General features: G+C 39.2%; 1 protein-coding gene across 6 annotated transcripts in view; it reads left to right on the top strand.

The window, feature by feature from the left end:
* LOC129763330 (homeobox protein DLL-4) overlaps positions 1 to 26,157 on the top strand; it is a 117,224-nt gene that overhangs the window by 81,872 nt on the left and 9,195 nt on the right. For 5 of the 6 annotated variants that reach the window (XM_055762287.1, XM_055762289.1, XM_055762292.1 and 2 more), the window contains exons 2-3: positions 17,083 to 17,636; positions 17,713 to 18,077. In XM_055762287.1, the coding sequence (XP_055618262.1) occupies positions 17,083 to 17,636; positions 17,713 to 18,077 (919 nt within the window). Of the gene's footprint in view, positions 1 to 5,777; positions 5,801 to 17,082; positions 17,637 to 17,712; positions 18,078 to 26,157 lie in introns of those variants that run through there. The other variant, XM_055762288.1, reaches the window with a different exon arrangement.

Below are 26,157 nucleotides of genomic sequence, written 5' to 3'. Positions count from 1 at the left end.
TTTTGTGTGGTAGATGGGGAATAAATATACGAAGAATGAGCATAGCTCTAATTATGCTCATACTTCGTATAAGTATTAAAATTTATTCTGTTTCGGTAGATTTTTTTTAGGAAACTGCAGAATCAGTTTATGTTTCAAAGAGTTGTGAATTCTTGAACATTGACGAAATCTCCCTGACCTTTATGTTTATCTCGTGTTGTCGATAAAATATTCCATGATTTCTGGTTGAAAACAAACTCAACTAGGCTTCATATGAGCAATTCCAAATGAAATCGTCCATAAACTGCAGATTTTAAAAACAGGTATTTTTGATTCGATTGAAGGTTTGTATTCCGTTTCGGTTGGAAGAAATATAAGTTTTCCACAGTAATTGGGAATATTTTGACTCAAGTGTAACTTTTCAATAGGGTGTATCGATTTTAGTAAGAGACATCTTTGATAATTTATATCTCCAAAACTATGAGCCGTACCAAAATAGTGTCTTAGAAAGAGTTATAGAGTATTGATGTTTAAACGTGAAAAAAATAAATACTGAGAGAAAACTTTTTGACGAACTTTGAGGAACATCGATTTTTTTTTATTTTCGAAACTTAAAATTTTTATGAATTTTCGAAACTTCAAATTTTTGTATGTGTATGTTGTTAATAATTTTAGCCACAAATTATGAATCCTGGTGTGATTGGAACAAAAAAGCTGATTATCAATCTCCCTCTAAATGCAGCTCTTCTCGAGATATTTAAAAAATGTTTCTATTGTCTTTTTTATAGTAGATATGTCCTTTTAATATGTTTGTAGTGTTATACCGTCATGTTAATGAAATTTTATGAATTTGCTTATAATTTCCAACAACTTTTCCGAATACATCATTTTGGTGAAAATAGGAAGAGTGTTTAAGAGTTACGATGAAAAACATTTGAAGACATGTGGGTTACTACCAGAGATCGAAATCCTCGCTCGGATGCACGATAAATATTCAATCAATCAATCTAGTTTTCGATGAACCGTGTATTGTTGATATTTTCGTGTCTTCGTTTTCATCGAAAATTCTTTTTCAGAGAGAAAGAGATATGGAAAATCTCGTTCTCGGAAGTTCAACGAGAATGGTTTTTCGTCTCTCATTTGGTACTGAAAATATGGAGCGAAAAATCATAGCTAACTTTACCAACGTTAATCTGTTAGGACAGCGTCTGAATTGTACAAATATTAATCCATCTCATGTTCACTTCACGATGAAACCCAATATTGCCGCATATTTTCATGCAATGTTTTCAGCTGTACTGAAGAAGTGAAAAACCATTATCGGCATCAAGGAGTCACTGAAAACGAAACAATTTTTCGGCAATCATAACTCACCGAAAAATAAAAATCGGCTTTGCGTTTCTCGCGAGAATCGAAGTGAGCGTATAACATTCTCTCGCCTCCTATATTCTCAGCTATTTTTCCCTGTGGGTGAAAACGGATGTTTCGAGCATTTCGATCTCTGGTTACTACATATGTGGGACAAATAAAAAATACATACTTTAGATATTGAAGGTCAAGTTTTTTTTCGTACATAAAAAAAGAGTACTATGTTTTTTCACGTCGTGCACAAATTACGTAACGCTAAAAATTCGGATTTTGGACCGCTTCCCCTACGTAACGCAATTTCCTATCTCTAATATACAGTAAGTAACGCAGAAAAATGGAAAATATGGAAATTTCGCCGTCGCCACGGCCAAATTGGTCGAATCGCACTACGAACTGCTGCCCCATCCACCGTATTCTCCAGATTTGGCCCCGTGCGACTTTTTTTTTGAGACGCGACGCGAGACAAGACAAACACTTATTGTTCTTACTATTTAAACGGTTTAAAAAATAACTTAAATGTCGACCGGTTTCGGGCGCGAAGCTGCCCATTTACGGGACAATGTCCGAAAAAGTCACTCGTCGGGCAGAAATTTGAGTCGAATGAGGAGGTCATAGCCGCCACGGAGGCCTACTTTGCAGATCTCGAGAAAACGTATTTTTCAGATGGATTAAAGAAGTTGGAGCGTCGCTGGGTCAAGTGTATCGGACTGCCCTCGTACATGACTGAATAAAGTATAAGATTAGTATGATTCCTTGTTGTAGTGGCTGAGAGCTGACAAGCGACCGCAAAGAGTTAAACATCAATACTCTATAACTTTCCAAAACAGTATTTCGGTACAACTACGATTTCTCTTACTAAAATCGATACGCCATATTGAAAAGTTAAACTTGAGTCAAAATATTTCCAATTCCTGTGGAAAACTCATATTTCCTCCAACTCAAACGGTATACAAACCCTCATTCGAATCAAACATACTTATGTTTTGTCATTTGTCGATTTCATTTGGAATTGCTCATATACTACATTTGTAGCTTTGTTTTTTCTTGTATTTTTAATATTAATTAAATATTTAATAAAATTTAATAAATTTAATTAAATATTTAAAGATTGATAGGAATGAAAACTTCATCTTGAAATAGATGATGTATGCAATTCCCCATATTTTTCCAGACTTTATATCGTCAATCCATTTCCTTTTACTTTTGACCTATTCTATTAATTGTAATCCCATAGGTTTGTTGACTTAGAATGGCCCAACGAATTCAAATTTTAATTACGTTATAAATTGCGGTGTTGGAAAACGAAGCTAATGCTTCAAACCGTCACCTTACAAAACTCAGTGTATGAGTAACGCCCTATTAATGTAATCTGAGTAATTGAATCTATCGAAAAAACGTTTGCCCACACTCAACAATATCAAATTCGTTCGTAACAAAAGCAGTGCATAATTCAACACTAAATAATCAATTCTTGTTTCACAAACCATTTTATTTTCATCACCAACATTTGTCTCCGCTGTCGAAACCTAATTGCTTCCCCCCTTTCAAACATGGTCCTGCCTAATTAACATTCAAATACACCCTAAATGTCACATCATCCCCCGTTTGAATCATCGCACCAATCGTCGAACGTGTGTGTTTGCTCATATGCTCACTTTTGTCGGGACGATTCCACCCCACGCACCAAAGTGCGCAACATCGCTCATCGTCGTTTGCCGTCAGATATAATCGAAGTGAACCCTTATCCAATGTAGCGCGAATAATTCCGGAATCGGCTTAATCGTGTGTCCCCAGGCAGCAACTGGGACAGTAACATATTAACAACGACACATTCCCTCATAAATCCAATTTTCACCACGTTTAGTATCGAACACTGGCATATTATTTCGCAATCCAGTCGAAATCTATTTCGAAGCTTTCGCAGGAAACATTTGATCTCCATCTGAAACAATTAATACGTTTCTTGTTTCATTTTGGAGTGGGGGGGGGGATATGAAATCTCAATCAGAGACGACAAAAGCCCGCACTTCCAAGCAAACGCGCCGCTGTCATCATCAGTCATAAAATCATATTTGGGGAGTCATCAAAAAATATCCGCGCTCGGGATTGAATCGAAAAAAGGAGAGAAAAAAAACACCTTCATAAAAACAGGTTTATATTTTATTGGAATAAATTGCCATAAACAATATCTCTTTCTCCAGGCGCGAGGCGTGTTGTTCTGTTGAGCGGAATAACACCGCCCCAAACCCATTTCGAGAAAGCCTTCCGAAAGTCGGTTCCTACTGTTTTCCCGCTGTGGACGGATGAACGGACCGACCGGCGAACCAACCCATCATGACACAATCCCTCGTAAAATGCGTGCGTTCTATCGAGCATATATAATAAGGAAACAATTAACAGAATTGATTTTCATTACATATTAAATGCTCAATCATGGACGAGGGCAACAGCAACAATAATCCATCTCGCTTTGACGACTGCATATTTGTTGCACACTCTCAGACAAGGTCTGCTTACTGTTGTGTATATTTATTCGCATTTATGTTTTATATCGAATTTTAAACGCTTTCACAGAGTACATGAGTTTGCACTGTGATGAGAGCCCCATTATCGGGGAAAACGGGGTTAGATGGCTGTTCGTGGTTCGATTAACCATTTCGGAAAATTGTCATTCAATTCGATCGAATTCAATCAATGATTCTACACATTTCGCCCATTTCTCAAGCAAATAACTTGAAGATATAGAACTCTAGGTTTATCTCTCAAAATGTAGTGCAGGTCGGACTCGATTATTTACAGACTCGATTATATACGACTTTATACAGTCCAAAAAAAATTTTTATGTTTCAAATATGACTTATTTCAAGCGAAAATGAAATATTTCAACGTTAAAAGTAATGTTAATTGGGTATTATGAGTACTATGGAGTAAAAATCGTCATTTTGGTAGATTATAGTTGAAGATTCATCAGGAATTGTTTAAAATGATATTGCAGCGAAATTTAAATAGATAGAAGTTGAGTGTTAAAGAACGAAATGTAGAGCGATTGGAGAGCTTTAATTTGGTTAATAGAAACATTCAACCTTAGTATGCAGTTTTGGATAAAAATAAAAATAACACTCTAAAAACCACAAACTTTTAAGGTGAAGGTGGAAGCTAGCCACAAATGGCTGCCACAATGGCGCTCATTTCTTTCATCTCCGTCCCTCACCCCTCGCCCGAAAATCAATAATTGCGCGAAACTATGTGAAGAAAATGATCGTTTTCGCACACTTCCCATGAAGTAATATCAACCAAAATCTAATCGATTACTCACAAGATATTAAATTTTCATCTGCTGTCGCACTGTATAGTGAAAAACGTCGGAAAACTCGAGCAAGTGCTCTGAAAGTTAAATTTTCATTTTTCAATCTTCGGCAATGGTTTTGTTTGTATTGGTGAAAGCATCGTTATTTTTTCGACACTGATGCCAGACAACATCATCGAAACAGCTATCAAAACCACTCAATAAAATGTTATTCCTGAGTCATAGCCTTTCATGTCATGAAAATCAATAGAATAAAATAGTGTTGATATCAATACAATTATTATTTTTACGTTTAACGGGTCTATAATGTAAGTTTTAGCAACTTTAATATTGGGTAAGAAAATTGTATTGCAGAGCTCGGAACACTGCCACGGCTGCCTATGCTTTCAAAAACAATAAACGGAAAAGTATTACATTCAATCAAAATGTCTCAGCCAACGAAGAGAAGGGTTAAGGTTCTCCAACGTGAATATGCCCAATATTCCAATACGACCAACGAAGGAAAATATTGAGGAATTATCAGCATCGAGTTACTATGCGGTAGAACTTGTTAATATCAAAAGAGCCCCAATTCGCATGTGTTATAAATTTGCACATGTTACGCTCGCGTATAATCAGAATTTTACTTCATATGCAAAAATACCCCTTCTATATATTTATGTTTGCAATTGGCATGGTTCATCGGAACATATCGTTCATACATTTAACTTCAGTATTGAATTGTTATTTTTTTTTTCAAATGTATTCAAAGACACGTGTCAATGAAGCGCCACACAGTCTGATAAGTGAATTGATCTATTTACATGTGCTTTGCTCTTCTCTCACAAACTCTATTACCCCATTTTTACACGTGGTTTTACCTATACTACTACAATGGCTAGCTTCCACCTTCACCTTAAGTTTTTCATTTCTAAAATGTTACTTAAATTCACTAATTTGGAATATTCACAACTGTATCCTATATGAAATCTTTCAAATGGAAGCAACGAATTTTCCAACAGAATTGTCCAGATTGCCTTTGTCAAGGCTAAGGAATTTAATTGCCCTTCTTGAAGGCTAGAGTTGAATTAACCGAAGAAGTTCAAAGACTCTATAATTCAACACAACATCATCATCATCACCAAAATATTTCCGGCAAATGAACATGTAAGTACAAAGCCCCAATTAATCAAACCGAAAAAAAAAGAAGAAACCAAAACGAAGTGAGAAAGAATTGAGAAGTTGTGTAGAAATAAAATAAAAACTCCTCAAAATCCAACAAAAAATGGAATCCATCAACACCAACGACAATACCTTGTACTGCTCTGCAAATGCTTATCCCATTGACACAAAAAGGTGATAATCTGACGGGGCCAGGTCTGGAAAATATGGAGGGTGCGTCACTTTTGTATAACTTTGTTGGGCAATAAGTTCTGTTCAAAAAAATATGTGCGGAAAGTGTTTTCAATTTAAATAACAAAATTATGTAGGATAGAGGCCATTCAGGAAAAGGAAAAAATAAGTGGGTGAATAAAGTGCTCGAAAAATCGAAAATTGCCATAATGAATTATTTTATTTATTTTTTCAATGAATCTTAGTTAACCTTCAGATGACCTCGGCAATAATGTGTGATCGAGTTGAAAGAGGAAGTGATTTTCATAGGTATAACGCTAGAAACGCTAATGAATTAAGAACACCTAATTTCTTGTCATGTGTTGTTGATGTTTTCAACTCGATGCCAATACATATTAAAGGTGCAACAACACCAAAATAAAACGAAGAATATTTTTTATTTCCATTATATCATTATCTGTACATCTATCTTTTAACAATAAAACAAAAATCGAACGGAGGCAAAATAATTAGAATTTAGAAAAGTTACAAGCTGGTGAAGTGAGGGGTTAAAAAAAAGTTGTGCCATGGCGTACACGATTCTAGCCCTTCTGGTTATCTGAAACAAAAAAATCGAACGGATTCTGTATCAGTAAAGATGCCGCTATCGCATAGACCTCGGACAAGTCAAAATTATCTTTTTTGACAAAATGGCGGCCGTTTGAAAAACAAAATGCAATTTGAAACGATTTTTCTTACGTTTAACGATTTTTTAAAAATAATAAAATTTAAAAAATATTATTTTTTAAAGGTTCATGCGATATAGAGATGCATGCAGATTGTATTCATAAGTTCGACATAAATCGGTTCAGTAGAACTTGAGATATCGTGTACGCCAGTTTGAAAAAATTAGTTTCGAAAAACACGCGTTTGAAGTTCATTGTTATGGCCGTACCAGGTTAAATACCGCTTCACTAAAATGGCTCTAACTTGGTAAATAACGGGGTTATCGATAAGTCCTTTCTAGAGTATATTCTTGAATGTCTAAACTACAGAAATAAGAAGGACAATAAATCCATAGACGTTCTTAAATTTCATTGTTTAAGCTAACTAAATGTTTTAGGAACTACAGCTGAATTACTAGTAGAGAATTTCATAACTAAATAATCGACATCTGGAATTTTTCTGAAAAATTACTGGAAAATCAGGGAATATTAGGGAATTTCTTTCCGGATTTTGAGTCGACACCCTGAATTTATATCTGTAAGTAAAATCAATTCGTTTTCTGATTTCAAAGCTGGGAACAATAATATATTATCTTCTAAATAACCTCTGTAGAGAAAGGTGGCGGGACCATCATCAGCATCATCATACGCAACGCATTTAAGATTGTTTACTTCGGTAGACAGATTTTTTTGTTGTTTATTTTTGCATTTTTTTTCTATTGTGAATGTTTGTAAGTATCAAATATTAGCAAATATTGATGAAAAGTTACATATTTGTTCGTAAGAACTGCAAAAATTAGGTGATGGAGTGCCATACAATATCGAATGTGGAGGAGCTGGAGGGAATTAACGATTTTAATGAGATTGCAGGCTTGAATATCTTTCCGCTGGAACCGATAGGGAATCTCATCGATGAACAAGATGACGATTTTATTCCACTGAACCTCCCAGTTCTCAATGCGATTTTTTTCTCAGCGTATTTGTACTTTCCAGATTTTGGGAAAATATTCGATTTTTCGAGAAATGGGCAATCAGAAATATATATATTTTTAATCAGAAATAAGATCAGAGTAATCAGAAAGAAATATTTTTCCCCATCGCCAACAATAACATAACAGCAATAGTTTTCGTTTGAAAGAAGAAGCTGATAATAATTTAAAACTTTAACGTTTACATGAAAAAATGGACAAAAATTTCCGATTTTTAATGGGTTTACCTTCACACGCACTGACGAAACTACCCATGCATCATCAATCATAGTAACCCATGAGTCAGCAGAAAAAAATTGACAGCTCTATCAGTCGAACTCTAACCGTGATGGCGAGAACAGTGAAGCTACTCCGCGTCGAAAACGGACTTTGTGCGGCATTTTGCGGACGCCGGACGCCGACATACATGTCAGGAAGCGGAAGTCCCGTCCACTGGTCTCGGAGCTGTAGGCAATGACGCAGCGGCAGCGGCTGAATAAGATGGTAAAGTCGATTTTCCGGCGAATCGCGACGTGGCGGTGGTAATGGACAACGAGACCTATCTCACCCTGGATAGCAACGACTGGCAGGGCACTTCGTATTTTACTTCCACCACGTAGGAAGCTCCGAAGTGCAGTTTATTTCACACACCACGTTCCACTGCTGACAATCAGTGAGGAGGGGATGTCAAAGCCGCTTTTCTTTAGCTCCGGACTGGCCGTGAACGGGGAAATTTATAGTACGAAGTGCCTGCCGGAAGTCCGAAGGGCGAAGACGCAGTGCTCTGACCGGATCTGGCGTCGGTCCACTACTCGAAGCAATCGTTAGAGGAGATGGAGCGGTATATCGAATATCGATGTGGTCCCCAGCTGTGTGCTATTGAGAATTTCTTGGCGAATCTGAAGCGTAAGATCTACTCCAACAATTTTGTCGCGAAAACTGAGGAGGAATTGATAATTGAAACGAAAAAAGAACTCAAAAACATGCCTAGACGCATGTTTTCGTCCACCAGTGCGAATGTTCCGTAATTGCTTTTCATGGGAATTTGATCAAACTAAGTTATCTGTCTTAGCTTTTTTATCATCACCCGAAAAAAGTCCATTATTTTAATGCAAACGTTATAAAAAAAGGAAGAGTTTTTTCCTTAGCGACTTTCATCTTCTTGTGCTTCTGTGCTTGTTCGCATCGGAATGTAAAACTGGAATGTAAACATTTTCTGGAAAATTGAAAATTTAAAAACAATAATTCTTTCAATAATTCTGGGGTTTCTCTAGCGTCAATAATCAAAATTACACCTATAGCTTTAGTCAAAAAAAAATTGTTTTTTGCTCGGCCTCTAATGGGTTAATAAAACTATGTAGGCGAAACTACCTTTAAAAAAATATTCTTGATATTTAATCACCTTTATCAGTACCGTCTGCGTTTGTGTATGTGAATATACGATATTAAACAATACAATAGTCTTGCGCTAAGTGGCTTATGTAAATAAAAAGCAGTGAGAAACAATTCAATAATCAATTAAAGCGGAATCTAAATAAATTTAAAATCACTTCTCAAAACGCATCTAATTTATAATACTCTCGTACATTCTTGTTTGATCAATTGTGCCTTCATTTGTGAGCCCATCTTGCTCCAATTCTACACCACGGACTCTGAAGTTCGAGAGGGAGCGCACGAACGGAATCGTGCGATGAGATTTATGCATAAACGCCTCAAACGACGACGAGTGTACTCTGAAATGTATCTTTCTCACTGCCAATGGTCGGCTCTGCTCTGTGATGATGTACTCAACAGAGAGAGATAGGTCGGGGAATCAGCAGCGGGTATTGTGGGTGATCGATAGGGAGTGAGCTATATCTAACAAATATGATGCTGGGTGGGGGCTACGCGAGGCGAAAGGCGGGAAGCAGGAGGCAGGGTAAATGCTCGAAAACCAATCAATTAACATTATAGGGTGCATCGGAAGGCAGTAGCAGACCGAGAACTCACTTGACGATTGCCAGCTGTTGAGAACGGGAAGTGCTGTCGGAGGGATTATTAGTTTTACATTCGGATGATTATACATCTCGATGCAGAGGACAATTTAGAGAAGAAACCCCGAGGGAGGCACAATTTAACGAATTAAACAGTCGAATGACACACCTAGTTGACCCTCAATTGCCTTATGATTACACGTTGGTACAACACAATCGACTCTCAGATTGTCCAATGGACGAGGATCCGAGATTGGTAATGTAAAGCATAAACATGTCATCATTCGTCTTTTGTCCAATTGCGCTAACGACCAGTTCGTTTTAGGCACTGACTGCTGACTTCATATTCTCCTACATAATAATAAACACAAACACGATGCAATACACGAAGAATTGTGACAGCGAGGAGAAAAGTGTAGGAGATGGTGGAGAAACGGGGGTGGATCGAAATTCCCTCCTGGCGCGCGTTTACGAGGCTGCTATCATCGTGGGGTAGCTGTAGCCGTGGCATGCAGGGAAGGGGTCAATTAAATATACATACAACGACAATCAAATCGATACAAACAATATGCTGCAATTCATCCTGGTGAACAATGATCCAACGACGGAATGGACGCGCGTGGAGTGGTGGGTGATGTATCATCATCGTCATCAAGAATTTTGATATTAATAATTGAATGAAATTTGCATTCAAACGATAAATGGTCGTTAAATGATTTTTGCTGTTGCTACTCCAGGAATTGAGTCGTGTCGCCACCACGGGCCACGGGCTCTGATTCTAGGAATTATTGAGCCAACATTCGGACATAATTGGTTGATTGTAAGCGGCGGCAGCGGCGTCAATTGGGACAGGGCAGTGGACACATCCTTTCATACACAACAATAGTGGTCTCCAGCGCTGCTTTTCTGCCACATTCCCCATGGCCCAATGTGAAACGGTACAGTTGCACAACCACTTGACTTTTATTGATTTAATTAGGTAATTATTGCACAAATAAACCGCGCTGTGCGGAATGTTTCTTCTTCTCGCTGATGGTGATGCGATTCGGATTCACTGAAATTATACCAGCAGATGACGAGAGAGGGGGTAGTGTTGTTGCCATTTGCGACCTAATTGGGGATAATTGCGCGTGGAGTAGGCAAATATGAATCTTTTCTCAACATTTAGCTGCGATTGCGTTAACCAGTTCGATGACAGTGAAATATCAATTAACACTACAATATTTCACGTTCCATTCTTTGGAGAAGGTTTACAATAATTGTGTCAAGAATACTTTCTCCAGTCATTTGATAAAATTACGATCAACGAGATATAACTTCTTTCATCGTTTTATTTATCAATCTTTTCGCCGTTTTCGCGAAAACCACCGCCACGTCGCGAATCAGCCACAGCAGCACCTTTTTGGGGTACTTGGTGTGTGAAATAAGCTTCACTTCCTTCGTGGGGGAAGTGAAACGCCCTGCCAGTCGTTGCCATCCAGAGTGAGATAGGTCTCGTCGTCCATCACCACCGCCACGTCGCGAATCGCCGGGAAAATCGACTTGACCATCTTATTCAGCCGCCGTCGCTGCGTCATTGCATGCAGCTCCGCTTCCGCTTCATGACATCTAGTCTGTGTCCATGTTCGCCAGGTGCTTTTTCACTGTTTGGCCGGTTTGGCCGACCTCCCGGACAAGCGCACGCAACAATGTAGCCACTTTTCCTCGATCTTCTTCTGCAGCATCCTTTGGAGCTTCTTGTCGCTCAGGGTCGTCGGCCGTCCGAAACCGGGCTTTCTTTCGATGGTCTGACTGTTGTCTAATAGTGCCAAGATGTTGTAGATGCCGGAACGGACGTATCCGGCGTGCACAAAGTGCCGCACGATGACCGTTTTCGACGCGGCGGGGTACCGTTCTTTGAACGCGCACACTTCTGAGCGGAGTAGCTTCATTGTTTTCGCCATCACGGTTAGAGTTCGACTGATAGAGCTGTCAATTTTTTTCTGCTGACTCGTGGATTACTATGATTGTTTGCTGCATGGGTAGTTTCGTCAGTGCCTGTGAAGGTAAACCCCCGAAAAATCAATTTGTGTCTATTTTTTTTAACGCAAACGTTTTTTTTTTATTAAATCGTTTATTTTTACAGGCTCAGTTACATAAGTTTAAAGGAGCCAAACTCCTGACTGTATTGTTACAAGTATATATAAACTTTTTTCCTTAATTCTAATGTTAATGGTGTAGAAAATCGATTACTCGCGGTCTACTCGAGTTTAAAAGGGTGACATATTTTCTTCAGGAAAAGGAAGGGATAAAAGGATATGTTAACAATGTTCACTCTCACATTCACACTCACATTCATTAAACTCAATAACGCAAACGTTATACATATAGATTAGACCAAGACCATTCTTTCTAATACTTCTTGATGTAAGGCACAAATCGACAAACCTGACCCAAAAAATAATTTAAGGTAATTACAAAAAAGTTGCTTTTCTATTTTGGTAACTATACAGCGTTACTATAGACAACGTAGTCGCTGCTGGGAATTCACAATTTGTCAACGACATGAAACCCACAATTGGAAAACTACGTGAAAAATGTGAATAAGTCAATTAGGCAAAATAGCGATTCATCTGCTGAAAATCACGACAATGATGATGATTTCAATTAGTTAGCACTTCTTTTTGATGATATCAATATGTATAAGATAGAATGAATAATTAAATATGTATATTAGCAATTTTGAAACTATAAGGAAGTATCAAACGCTGCTGAAAACAATATAGAAATTACTATACGCGATAGCAAGTATCAACAACGAGATACTCCTTCGGATAGTAGTTTGAAAACAATTGAATATTAATTTAAGCAATGGCAAGCAATCACCAGAAAGACATAGACAAGTATGTTAGGAAATACATAATATCGTCCTTATAACATGATATTGCAATAACTTCGATTTTTAAAAGTTTTGAGGTAAGTTCACCATGAGGCGAGCTTTATTCACGTGAACACATTCTCCGTACAGCGAAATAAAACAAAACATGAGTCAATGTTTAAGATTTTGTGTTGTCTACCGTAAACTTACTGGTCGAATTAGTAATATTATAGATCAACTAGCTGACCCGGCGAACTTCGTTCCGCCCAAAATGGATTTTTTGGTTATCAATACCTTCAAACATTCACGTTTTCTTGCTAAACGAACATTCGTGGGTTCCTTTTACTATAAATTTCATTGTAATATCAAATTATTTTCAGGCACAATTCTCGTTGAAGATTTTTCAATCAATTGCAAACAACATGTTTCTCCCTTACATGGGATACATGTTTGATACAGTGTCGAACCACGAACCACCTTAAAACCATCACATGCCAAATTTAGTTCCATTCGCTTGATAAGTTCATGGCCCACCAATTATAATTTTATTATGAAACTAGCTGACCCGGCAAACGTTGTTCTGCTATATAAATTAATTCTAATGAATATTCTGGCTGTTAAATAAAACATAATTAATGTATTGCAAGTGTGTTTGAATGTTTTACCGATTTATAAAATTAATCGAATATGATCGATAAAAGAGAACGAATGGAACCATTTGACGGAAGTTAACGTAACTGACATCATTAGTCGCCTAAAAGTTGCATGTAAAGAGAACAGAGTGGGTGGAAAGTACACGCTTGTCATTTTCAAGATGGACGGGTAAATTTATGACTGCTGGGTCCAGTTCATAAATTGGGAAACCAACGATACGCCAGACAACTTATACCGTCTTATTTGGAACCGTGAATGCTTGCTTCGCCATTTTATTTCGTCATTGTCATTCAATCGAGGAGTATTCACTTCATTCTAATTTTGAAACGCATTGTACATTTTCCATCTGCCATGCAAGGCGATAAAACTTTCAGGTCACCGCATGGGTCATGAACCTTGCTTGTAGTAACGGTATTGAACATTCATTCATTTTCCGGAATCCCATAGGTTCAAAACTTGAGCGAATTTCACGATTCGGTCGAAATCGACTTTTGCATTTTTAAATCCGTTCAATTAGGTTTAATCGTTCTATGCAAATGTGACAATCTTGCCTTGTCGCAAAATAAACGTCTAAATAACTCATCCGTACTTGTGGAGCAATACACTCTCTATCAGATTGGTAGACCGGAAAGCAATTTTGAATTGTTGAAATTTGAATGAAAATTGTCACACGATGTCGTTTATATACATAGACTACATAGTACTGACCCTAGCTAAACTTTTTTTTTCTATAAAGTTCCTTACATTTCCATATAACCATCTCCATCAAATCATCATCAGACACAATTTTTTCGTTCAAGATTTTACCCCATATGCAGAGAATGCGTTACTTTTTTATATAGAACACATACTTGATATGTAGAGCAAATTTTCATGTAATATTTTTGTTTCAAAAGCGTGTTTATTCCGCCCGAATCTCCATTACCATTTTTGCTTCACACAAATGAAACACGGAGCTCAACTATCTAAAAATGTGTGTATAAGGAAATCCTCGCTTCTTCAATTCAACCGAATACATCTAGAAACAGGTGGGACTGAGTCCGACCGGACTTCATTTTTGTGTGATGTCATGACACACGCGCTGTAATATCATGACGATGCATTGTGTTTTGGCCTGGCAATAGAAGAGACTGCGTCGGCTTTGCTTATGATAGCGTCTCGCAAGGTAATGTATTCTTCTTCACGTCGTTATTGCTGATTGTGTCGTAGGAATTGCAGTCGTTCGTGTGTGTCAACGATGAATTTCAGATTATAGTTTCTTCTTCGAATCATAATTTCTTGCGTCACTGTGCAGTCGTCTACTATGATTCCACACTTGCTCTTCTCTACAGTTGGCGTTTTATCAAGATTGATTACAATAGCGGGTGTATTTTGAAGTATTTCAACAATTCAAGCTCATTCAATGAGTCTTCCAGCTCGCCGGCGATGCGCCTTGCTTTAGACGAATTGGGGTTACTTGCGCGTGTGTGAATGAAAGTTCGATGAAGCGTACGTAATGCCATCATTTAATAACGTAAATAAATTCGTTCTGTTTGAAAAACAAACAATGGCTTGAATTATGTGAATTTTGTTTGTATAAAAATACTAAAATCTCGTTGCAAAATAGGGGATGGGTTTCAAATTGGGGCAATATGGGATATGGAATGGTTTGAACTCAAATTGAACTCAAAAAAAAACTAAAAAAAATTGTTCAGAATTTTTTCCTGCATAGGGATATAATATATACTAATCGGTATCCTAGCGGTATCATATATAGTTTACAACCTATTCTCATGCATACCACGTTTTTTGTGCATAATTTCACCAAATCGTGTTGGAGGAGTTGCGTAACAAACACCGTGACACGAGATTTTTATATACATAGATATCATTAACCCGTTAACGACCAAGCTATAAAAAATATTTTTTAACGAAAGCCATTGGTCTGATTTCGATAACTGGCATTACAGAAACCCCAATCTTCAAGAATTTTTTTCCATTTTTCCGTTTTCCAGAAAACGACAAAAAAATCAAAAAATCACCAAACAAAAACATTCATCAAACCTATATTTTTGTACCTGTAGGAGCTTTAATCCAATGTTTTTTTTTCCTGCATCAAAATGTGTGTTCTTTCATCAAAGTAATACTGTAGAAAGGTTGACATATTTTTGCATTTTATAAGAATTTGTTTTTTGTTAGGTTATGTGAGCTTATGTACTTTACGCACATGGCTGTTTTAAACCGAATTTATTACCCAATAAAGTCATACAAAATTGAATTAAAATTGATAGTAAGTAGCAGCTAATAAACTAAGCTATCATTTGATACCAAAACCCTGCCATATGGTTACTTTCCAAAGCCATGAAAAATTATCAAAGTTACTGTTCGATTTTTCGCACGCTTGGCCTAATATGGGTTAAGGATAATTATACGGGAGCATTGCATCATCCACCAAATCATTACATTATATTTACATATTTACAAAACAGCGACTTGTGAACCTGTTTTAAAATAATGCCGACGATATGACCACATTAAGGACCGGAAAGAAATCTGTAAGACATACGCCTGAAACCGCACGTTTTGGGGCAAATACACAGCATTTATATAGTTTTTCATAGTTTGATTTATCCGGATTTCACGAAGGAGATCGTTTCCTTCGGTGTGGATGAGACGAAGGCGAGTCATCGGTAGGCCTTGTTAGATTCTTGGCAGAGCAAGGATTTAACCATCAAGCTTATTACATTGGCTGTTGATGTAAATACTTGAATACACAGAGTAGGATACAATGTATCAAAGTAGGTGACATCTAAAGACAGCGTGTAGAAAACACGGATTATTTTGTGATCCATCCGTAACAGACGGAACGCGAAACATGAGAAAACTCGTGAGCGGTCCTTTATATGTTATTACACAAAGTGCGAAACACGGGTCGTATGTTGTTCTTAAATATAGTTTCTGAAATCAGCTTGAGGAATTATTTACATTGAATTTCAGTAACATGTTCTGAATCCGAATGATGCAACGGCAAACAGCCCCGTGAATCTTATATGCTACTGAACCAAGTACAGTGGAATCTCGATTATCCGCGAAAGCGAGTTCCATAGTAATACTATAGACTATCCCGGAATTTATCGAAGAGTGGTAGGATTTTGTTTTTTTTTTGTTTTGGTCATGGCTTTCACATTATTTGACTTCTGGTGTACTCGAGCTTTTGATGGATAGTTTAATGATTTCTGTATTGATAAAACATAGTTATCACGATGGAATATCTTTTTTTGTGTTTGCATCTCTTTTTTAGTCGTTTATTGCGTTATCCGCAATTTTCGTGATACGCGGTGACCTAGCCAGACTATTCCGCGGATAATCGGGGTTCTACTGTATACAGCTTACAGCCTACGTTCAGGGGATCAAATAGAATTGCTAGACTCTCTTCGAAATATTCTCATGACTTTTTAACATTATGAGTACAAGTTCTTCAGCACATATGCATGGAAACAATCGTCCTCGATTTTATTCCTCGTGTGGTATCTTCAGCGCCAACAGCAGTTGCTCGATACGTTAGTATGAGAAGTTCAGAGCAACTGAACTGCTTTTACTGTTGTTTCATTCAAATTTGAGTGAATGTTGAAAGCACTAACCCCTCGGGTCTCAAGAAACTTTGAATTGTTAAGTTATGAACAACGAACAAATTTATTGTAAACATAACCTCGCGTCAACTGCGTCAACTGTAATCCGGCTGTATTATCCAAAAAACTTCATAAGCATTCTCGGCCAACGCCGAAAGAGCTCAAATGAAAACACGTATAGAAAACCCGATAAATTGATTGTTTATTCCATTACTAATCATACTCGGCTATATTCGATAAATTATTAATTTATTAAACAATGATAAGCTTGAGTGAATGATTTGGTATGCAGTTTATAATTCAGATATCATCTTTCATTGTTTCGCTTTCAGCTGTATACAATGCCATCCGACCGTCATTAGTGTCGAGGCTCTCTCAATCAAGAAAATAAAAAAAACAATAGGTGACCAAAGACGTTTTCCCGAGCAACAGCCGTGCCATCCGTTTACCGAAATGACACAGGCTGAGGAGGTGCGCGAAGTGAACCAGGTGTGCATTACAAACATACCCGATCTCCATACGCAGGCGGCCCAGGCGGAACACAAAACTCCTCCCCAGCCACCGCTTCCACCTCCTGCATCAACCACCACCACAACCAACACAAACAGTACCGATAGTGACGTGTGGCACAGTACAAATCTCAGCGTTTTCACCAACAAATGGCATCCCCACGTGTATGCTAATCCGCCAAAAAACCCCACCCCACACTCAATCATGGACATTCTCGGCTGGAAGGGTTCTATCCGAAGTGAATCCTCTCCTGCAATGGAACAGAACAATCATATGATGCCATACCTCATGCATAGTTTGGGAGTTTCGAGGGAAGACACCGATGATCAACCGCTCGATCTGTGCATTCCCAAATCATCGCAACAACTTGAAGAAGGTATTTTGTTTTGTTGGCGCTAATAATACTAGGTATGCATGCCTACAATATCACAGCTTTCAAATCTTTTCGACAGAGAGTACGCAGGAATCGATACGTTCCATCAGTCGAGAGCGGGCACACTCAACGGACGTCGAATCCGAGACCTACGGCTCGAACGAATCGCAACACTCGATGAGAGATTCTTCCACCTCTTCCGGTGCACAAAAACTGGCTTCCCTCGGAGTGGCTGGTTCCAAGAAAAACAGTCGGCCGGAAGCGTTTGATCCCGAAGATGGTGACGACTGCCAGCTGGACGGGGGCCGGAGAAAAAAGAAAGCCCGCACGACGTTCACCGGTCGGCAAATCTTCGAGCTGGAGAAACAATTCGAGGTCAAGAAATACCTTTCGTCCAGCGAGCGAACGGAGATGGCAAAGTTGTTGAATGTTACGGAGACACAGGTGAGTAAATTTATCCAGACTATGAATGCATGATGACGTTTTCTGTCAGAGGTTACTTGGATGATGAGTGAAAAATTATAATTTCGAACAGAGTGGAACTCGGACTAGCTGGAAGTTTCGTTGGTGAATTTCTGTGTTAAAAATTAATCTCCGACTTCTGCATCTGTTGGTTATTTTTCTCTGCGGTCATAATCTATTTTCACCGAATGAATATACTCGTAAACAAATGTTAATGAAGCTGAAAGTTGCGTTTCTTCAATTAATATTGCTTTATCGCAGGTTGTGTATAGAAACACGACACAAAGTTTCAAATCCCAAAATCAATAAAATGAATGAGCTGCCATTCAGTCCCCAGGCGACGCACACGAATTTGAAAACACTATTTAATCTCGTCGCCAACCATGTTATGATAGTTTGTTTTTATGAATTTCAACATCTCGACGCGAGAAGAAGCTAATCCTCGGGGAAGTGTTCCATCATACGGAAAATGCGAACAATTCCAAACAACAACGGTCAGACTGACTCCGGCAGCTCATAAAAGCCATGTTCACCCTACATCCACCGTCGCGCGAACGTGATGCAGTTTAAGCCCTGATTGTATTAATTACCATTTCTTGGGTGCTCCCCGTAAGCCTTTGCTTCGCAAATGAGCCGTTTTCAACACTCTTGAGCAGGTTTTATTAGATGCACCATCTTCCAGCAGCGCTACAAAATAGAGAGATCACAGTCCCGACAGACGCGCTGCTACCTCTCGGCTTCCGAGGAGAGCTGGCTTATAATACAGTTTGTCAAAAAATCAAACTGCGGTAAACATGAAACAACACTTAAATCATTTATGAGTCCGCTTCATTAGCGTTAAGTCATTCTTTTCGGCGCTCGGTTTGGCCTCAAATTGAGAGCGCGCGAGCGTGCGTCCGACCAACCCATCAACTAAACCAACCGTCGTACCCCGCCCGGGTTGATCGTGACGATGACGATGATCGCACATCCATCGCTCGCCCTCCCGCCTTTGCCTCCTGACGAAGACGTATTAGAGGATATAAAATTAAAATTGAAATGTTTATTTTTTTGTATTTTCTTTCTTTCCGTATTTTCCTTCTCGACCGCGCTTCCAACGAATAATAAAATCCGATGGGGTATAAAAAGATCTCGACAAAATATGCGCTATTTTTACAACTATTCATCATTTCAAATGGCTCATTTTCGTCGTTTCCTTTACAGTCTAAATCGTCTAAATTGGTGTGTCAAAGAATAAATTACTCAAGAGCTAATTTTCCGACCACTGAAGCCGAACCTGGCACACATCACAGTCAAACACAACACAACACAACGCTCGTTGCCAGCGGTGAATGTGGATTTGTTTGACATTTCCAACATCCCGTGCGTACGTGTGTGTGTGTGTATCGCGTCGTCATCCTCACTGCACTGCACCGAGATGGATCGGATACGAGAAGTGCTGCTGCATTTTCGACATTTTTCTTTGCCACCTTCTGGTCGAAGGGTCCTCGCGCCAAGATTAAATAATTACAACACAACCGGTGACTTTTGTGTGTTTGTTATGTTACACATTCCAGCGCAGAAAAACTGTCGCCGACGACGACAGGCAGTACTTACCGATTTGATCCCCGCCAAACACACACACACACACACACACACTTGGATTGATTTATTGGCCAAGGATGATACCCCGATGTGGCGACGTTGAATTGATCCGAGAATCGGGTGCGCCCCGATGGCAGTGGAATGCAATTTGTCACGTTTTTATTTGGATCGCCAGAAAAGAGAGGGTCCCAAAAACCGTTGGACGATGAATAATTATCGGTGATCTTTCTATCAATTTCTCGTGGGGGGAAAGTGGCTCATTCATTCATGTTCCAAGGATCAGTTGGCGGTAGATTAACTTCCATGGGAGCGGGAATTGATGATACTTTTAGGTTGAAACGGAACGGAAATGACGCAATCAATCATCCGACGAAAATCAGCAACGTTTGACATTAGGAGAAACCATAGAAAATGATTTGTTGGTCGACGGAATTATTTGTTTGAATAATGAAATTTAATTCGTCTAATTCGATCAGTGTTTTGCAGCATCTTTGCATCGTTATAAGAGATACTACGGTACCTAACGGTACTTTGCTATGCTCAATGTCCAAAAAGGATCTATTAATTTCGATTTGGAACCTATTCACAGAGTCATTTGTGTTTGTTTTCTTCATTTAAGGCTTAATACATTTAGAATCCGAAACCACTGTTATTTTATAGCAGCGGTCGTAGTAGGCATATCTGAAATCTAAAATCTGAAATCTTTTGACAGCAAATTGTTTGGAAAACCTGTTTCTTTCGACGGTGAAGATTTCGCGTTGATCCGTTTTGTTTTGAAAATGTTGTGCAGGATGGAAGCCGAGAGAAGAAATTTGATTTTGGATACCCACGTTAAAAATCTCACAACTCTACTCCACTCCAATCATAGTACCATCCGGAGAATCCATATGCGAGAAGGTTATCGTAATTTCCGTGCCTGTAAGCAAGGAAACAGGACGACGAAGCAAAATTTGGTGAGCAAAAGAGGCGCTCAAAAGTTGGATGACGAAACGTACGTGAAGATGGATTTTGGACTGCTGCCATGCTTGAAATTCTATAAGACAACTGTCTGAAAAGATATCCCCAACAAATTTAAGTTCGTTTTCGTCAATATACTTTATATTGTTCCTGCTTCCACGAAAGGTTACGGAAGTTCCGACTACGTCGTCTCGGAAGATGGCACGGAAATGCTCCAATCCTACATACCTTGAAGATGCGTGGCGCGCAATTGCCGGGACATTCTATAATTCCGCTCTACGACTGGAACTATGTGCCCCTTTGTTTGGAAGTCAACTCATCAACACGATCCGTAAGTCGACAGAATTTACAGAGCCCGTGTTTATGTGGATTGATTCGACCATTGTGACTGAAATTTAACGTTTGACGAAGGCAATCGAATTGAATCATATTCCCGCTGAACTGAATCCTGCACGATGATGTCCATGGACCTAGATTTCTACGATTTCGGATGATGCAATGGTCTTACCAGCTGATTATAGTTCCAGAGTGACAACTAGTCATTGAAGAAGCTCGGACTCTTTGATCGCTTCTCCAAACTATCGGCCTTATTCTGCGTGGCGTGTGAGGTGAGATGACAATTGTCACTTATGTCACGCGATTCCACCAGGCGTATGCCGTGAGAAATCTCACTTGAATGAACTCTCACTTTATTCCCGCTCTCAAATATACGTGACGATTGTCACATGAACTGGGATTTCTAGGTGACAATCGTCGACATGTCTTGAGGTGTCGACAGTGCATGAAAACAAATGAAAAAAGGAAGAGGAATAATAAGTGTTTTTTTGGGTCGTATAGAATCGATAGTAATGGTATTATATGTATCAATAAATTCAATTTATCTTCAATTTTCACAGTACGAAAGACAAATTGCAAGTAGTTTGTTTTTTTTTGTGAAAGCGGTAGTGAGTCTGTTATTCCTCAATTGGACGAATAAGCACACCGAAATTATTTTCATTTCATGAAATCTATTTATTTTCTCTAAAATATATCTATCATATGGGTCTTGTGTTTCATCTATCTATCCGCGAGTCATCGTCACCGAACTGCATATCCATTTCAGAAGCCGTGGTATATGCCCGAGCCGGAGCCAGAGCAACAATTTAACACTGAGAGTGCAGAGAGCAGCAGCAACTACGACCAAAACAAACAAAAATGCTAAACTTTACAGGATGCAATCAACTGTTTCACCAAATCTAAATCAAATACCTGCAAATTCGGCAGAATGTCCTGATACACTAACAACAGGCCAGGTTAAATCAGATCTATAGATACGGTACTGACTGCAGCAAAACAAATATCTGACCTCTCTGAGCGAAACAAATAAAATTCTGGGATGCCAGATGTTTTTTCTCAAATATATGCGATAAAAATCTGAAATATTTGTAAATATGTGCTAATGTCTGACATACTGACCAGCTTCGTTTATCATATGGAATCAATAATGTTTTGTCACTATTTTAAATAGCCTGCAGCAGGAATAAAAGGTTGTGATAAAAGTTAAATGTCTGCAAATTCGTGAACACATGTGCGAATGTGGCATCTCTGATCAGATTTGGCAACCAGCAGAATGAACGCCTTGTCACTTGCTGTTCATCCTCTCACGTACATCAAATGAACCTCTCACGGCATCCGAAACGACTGTAGGAATAGAGTGAGGAGAGTTGCGTGATGGTGATGTGACAATTGTCATCTCACCTCACACGCCGCGTAGAATCAGGCCGTATTAGAACTGATCAAATGAGTCGCCTGCAAGCACCGTCCCCGAAACAACCGTCAACGTTTGAATGAACCACTTTCGCCCGACGAATGCGAGATTACACTGAAAAAGACGGGTGGGTAATGTCGGGGACATAACCGGAGTGACGTAGTATAGTTTGTATAGTCAAAGGGGACAGCTTTTGTTAAAGATATATTTTAAATATGTTGTTTTATTTTCTTCTCCTACGTGAACCTGAAAAATGGATTAGTTTACTGTTTACTCTTTATGAATATGTTGATGGTTTTGAAAAGAACCTTTGGTGTTGTGTTTTTGTTATCACTCGATATTCCCATCTTGTTCGGTTAAACCTTCCTGTTTTGCTATTGCGTTTGCCACTCGCCACAGCTTTCACAGTTGGAAAATTTCTTCCCATCCAGCTTGTGACATGTTGTTCAGTAAATTACATTTAATGCGACGTGCCGGAGAAACACTTTGCCACTCACTGAAACTAATTGTTGTCTTGATGAGCGCCGAACCGAAGCTGCTCTGTTCTTGATGCGGGTTTTCTGATTGTCGTGAGCAGCTTTGCAAGCCAACTCGAGCACTCCGACGGCCGAAACTCTATAATCGCTGTTAGGTATACTGGTGCTCCGGCACCAATCCGTTCGGCCTAGTTACCCTTGCGGAGCAATCAGTGAATGCGACCAACAGGGAACTGGAGACCTGCACGGTTCGAGTGAGACTTTGCCTTTCCCTTAACTTGTCCTCCTTTGTTACGTCCACGATGCCGATGCCGTACAACCACACGGGTTTACGGTTCGAAAGAAAATAAGATATTTTTTTGGGGTCCGCGTGTTTTATACTCTAGCGGTACACAGTCACAGGATAGAGACAAATCAGCAGACTCAGCCAGAGGGGCGAGTCCAACGAGACGAACGAATGAGCGTTAAAAGGGAGCGATGGCAAAAAAATACATTCATTACGATTTGTTCGTTCGTTGGATTCACATGCAGGCTAAAAAGGGTCCTTTTCAGGATCACAAAATTATCTTCAATCTAAAGAGTTTATTTGTTTTGTTTTGTTATCACTCGATATCCCCATCTTGTTCGGCTGAACCTTTCTGTTTAGCGATTGCATTTGCCACTCGCCACAGCTTTCACAGTTGGAAAATTTCTTCCCATCCAGCTTGTGACATATTTTACAGTAAATTACATTCAATGGCACGTCGCATTACCACCACTCAGTATCGGATTGGAGGTAATTTTAACCTGTAATTGAACATTTGCGATGACAGTGGTGCAATGTCGACTTTCAATGTGGGGTCATAATTTGGACCCCGAACTCTATGTTTACAAAAATGTCCAACTAAATATGTCGCATTACAGGTCCATCCAATTAGCTAAATGTCGAGATAAGTGTAAATTAATGTACTTTCAATCTGGAAGCAATTTAAGAATTGGTGAAAATCAATAAGCTCAGAACAACTGCCAAATTCACATACTCATCATATCCTGGCAAACAAATTATGAAAAAATCAATTTGTGTTTTATTATTATTTTGGATATTGTTTTACATTGCATTGAACTGTATTTTCTAAACTCTTTTTTGGAAGGTTTAATGGCCCTGAAAAGCGCCTTGTTTTATGGAATGATTCCAATTTAGAAAACTTAGTACTCGTGGTTTTCAAAAAAAACCATTTCGAACGCCCTCGATGCCGCCTTGTTCTGGATTTGCCACCAAAGCAGTTTATATAAAGAACAAACTTTTTTCTTCTGCTACCTGATGCCGTTTTGCGATTGCGTTTGCCACTCGCCACTCGCTGCAACTGCCTGTTGTTGTCTTGATGTGTTCTGTTCGGTTCCCGGAATAAATCGCCACAGAAAACGACTGCAACAGAAACCACCGCTTATAAAATGTGTAGTAGGCTATAAATATTGTGGCGCGGTATTGTATTTCAAAACAAGAATTAACCGGGCAAACGTATCGCCCCAGGCAAACGTAACGCCCCGGGCAGACGTATACCGTCCGACGCTCGCTAGAGCTCGGTCGGACATTGCTAAAGGATCGTATCCTATGTTTCAAACTAACCGGGCAATCAGTGGATCCCAGGTTTGCGTGCGAGACACCGCCGCTTCCGACGGCGGGTCGGCGGTGGACTCGGATTGCGTCATCTTGGCGGCATGGGCCGCCTCGATTCCTTATCCTCGCCAAATGGGGACTTCGTCCCCATTACATTGTCCTCAGAATAAATTTCGAAAAACGAGAACAAGAGAATAAATTTATAATAGAAATGTGAGGCACATGATGTTTTTCCCGCGCCAAATATTTCTAGCCTACTACACTTTTTCTAAGCGGTTGTTTCTGTTGCAGTTGTTTACTGTGGCGATTTATTCCGGTCACCGTTCTGTTCTGAATGCGCTTTTTCTTATCGTCGCGAGCAGCTTTACCAGCCAACTCGATCACTTCGGCGGCCGAAACTATATAACGCCGGCTAGGTGGACTTGTGCACTGGTACTAACGCGCTCGGCCTAGCTACCCTTGCTGAGCAATTGGCGGATACACCTACGGGGAACTGGAGACCTGCACGGTTCGAGTGGGACTTTGCCTTTCCCTTAACTTGTCCTCCTTTGTTACGTCCACGATGCCGATGCCGTACAACCACACGGGTTTACGGTTTGAAAGAAAATAAGATATTTTTTTGGGGTCCGCGTGTTTTATACTCTAGCGGTACACACTCACAGGATAGAGATAAATCGGCAGACTCAGCCAGAGGGGCGAGTCCAACGAGACGAACGAATGAGCGTTAAAAGGGAGCGATGGCAAAAAAATACATAAGCTAGAGGCGAATTAACTGCAAAGTTTAAAGCCTCTTAAAAACAAAGAAAGAAGAAGAAAAATACATTCATTACGATTTGTTCGCTCGTTGGATTCACATGCAGGCTAAAAAGGGTCCTTTTCAGGATCATAAAATTATCTTCAATCTAAAGAGTTTGTTATCACTCGATATCCCCATCTTGTTCGGCTGAACCTTCCTGTTTAGCGATTTGTTGCCACTCGCCACAGCTTTCACAGTTGGAAAATTTCTTCCCATCCAGCTTTGTGACATGTTGTACAGTTAATTACATTCAATGCGACGTGCCGAAGCGCCACTCAGTGTCGCATTGGAGGCGATTTTAACCTGTAATTGAACATTTGCGATGACAGTGGAACAGTGTCGACTTTCAATGTGGGGTCATAATTTGGATCTCTATGTTTACAAAAATGTCCATCTAAATAAGACGCATTACATGTCCGTCCAATTAGCTAAATGTCGAACTAATTGTAAATTACTGTACTTTCAATCTGGAAACAATTTAAGAATTGGTGAAAATTGAATAATCAGGAAAGTCCCCAACTATCAATAAGCTCAGAACAACTGCCAAATTCACATACTCATCAGATCCTGGCAAACAAATTATGAAAAAATCAATTTGTGTTTTATTATTATTTTGGATAATGTTTTAGAAAACATTGAACTGTATTTCCTAAACTCTTTTTTGGAAGGTTTAATGGCCCTGAAAAGCGCCTTGTTTTATGGAATGGTTCCAATTGAGAAAACTTAGTACTCGTGGTTTTGAAAAAAACCATTTCGATATGTTTGTATAAAGAACAAACTTTTTTCTTCTGCTACCTGATGCCGTTTTGCGATTGCGTTTGCCACTCGCCACTCGCTGCAACTGCCTGTTGTCTTGATGTCCGCCGAACCGAATGTGTTCTGTTCCGAATGCGGGTTTTCTTATC

This window comes from Toxorhynchites rutilus, chromosome 1 (genome assembly GCF_029784135.1).
Source record: "Toxorhynchites rutilus septentrionalis strain SRP chromosome 1, ASM2978413v1, whole genome shotgun sequence".
In the NCBI taxonomy this organism is placed as follows: Eukaryota; Metazoa; Arthropoda; class Insecta; order Diptera; family Culicidae; genus Toxorhynchites; species Toxorhynchites rutilus.
Note: the sequence above shows the minus strand (reverse complement) of the source record. Positions and strands in the feature narration are given on the sequence as shown.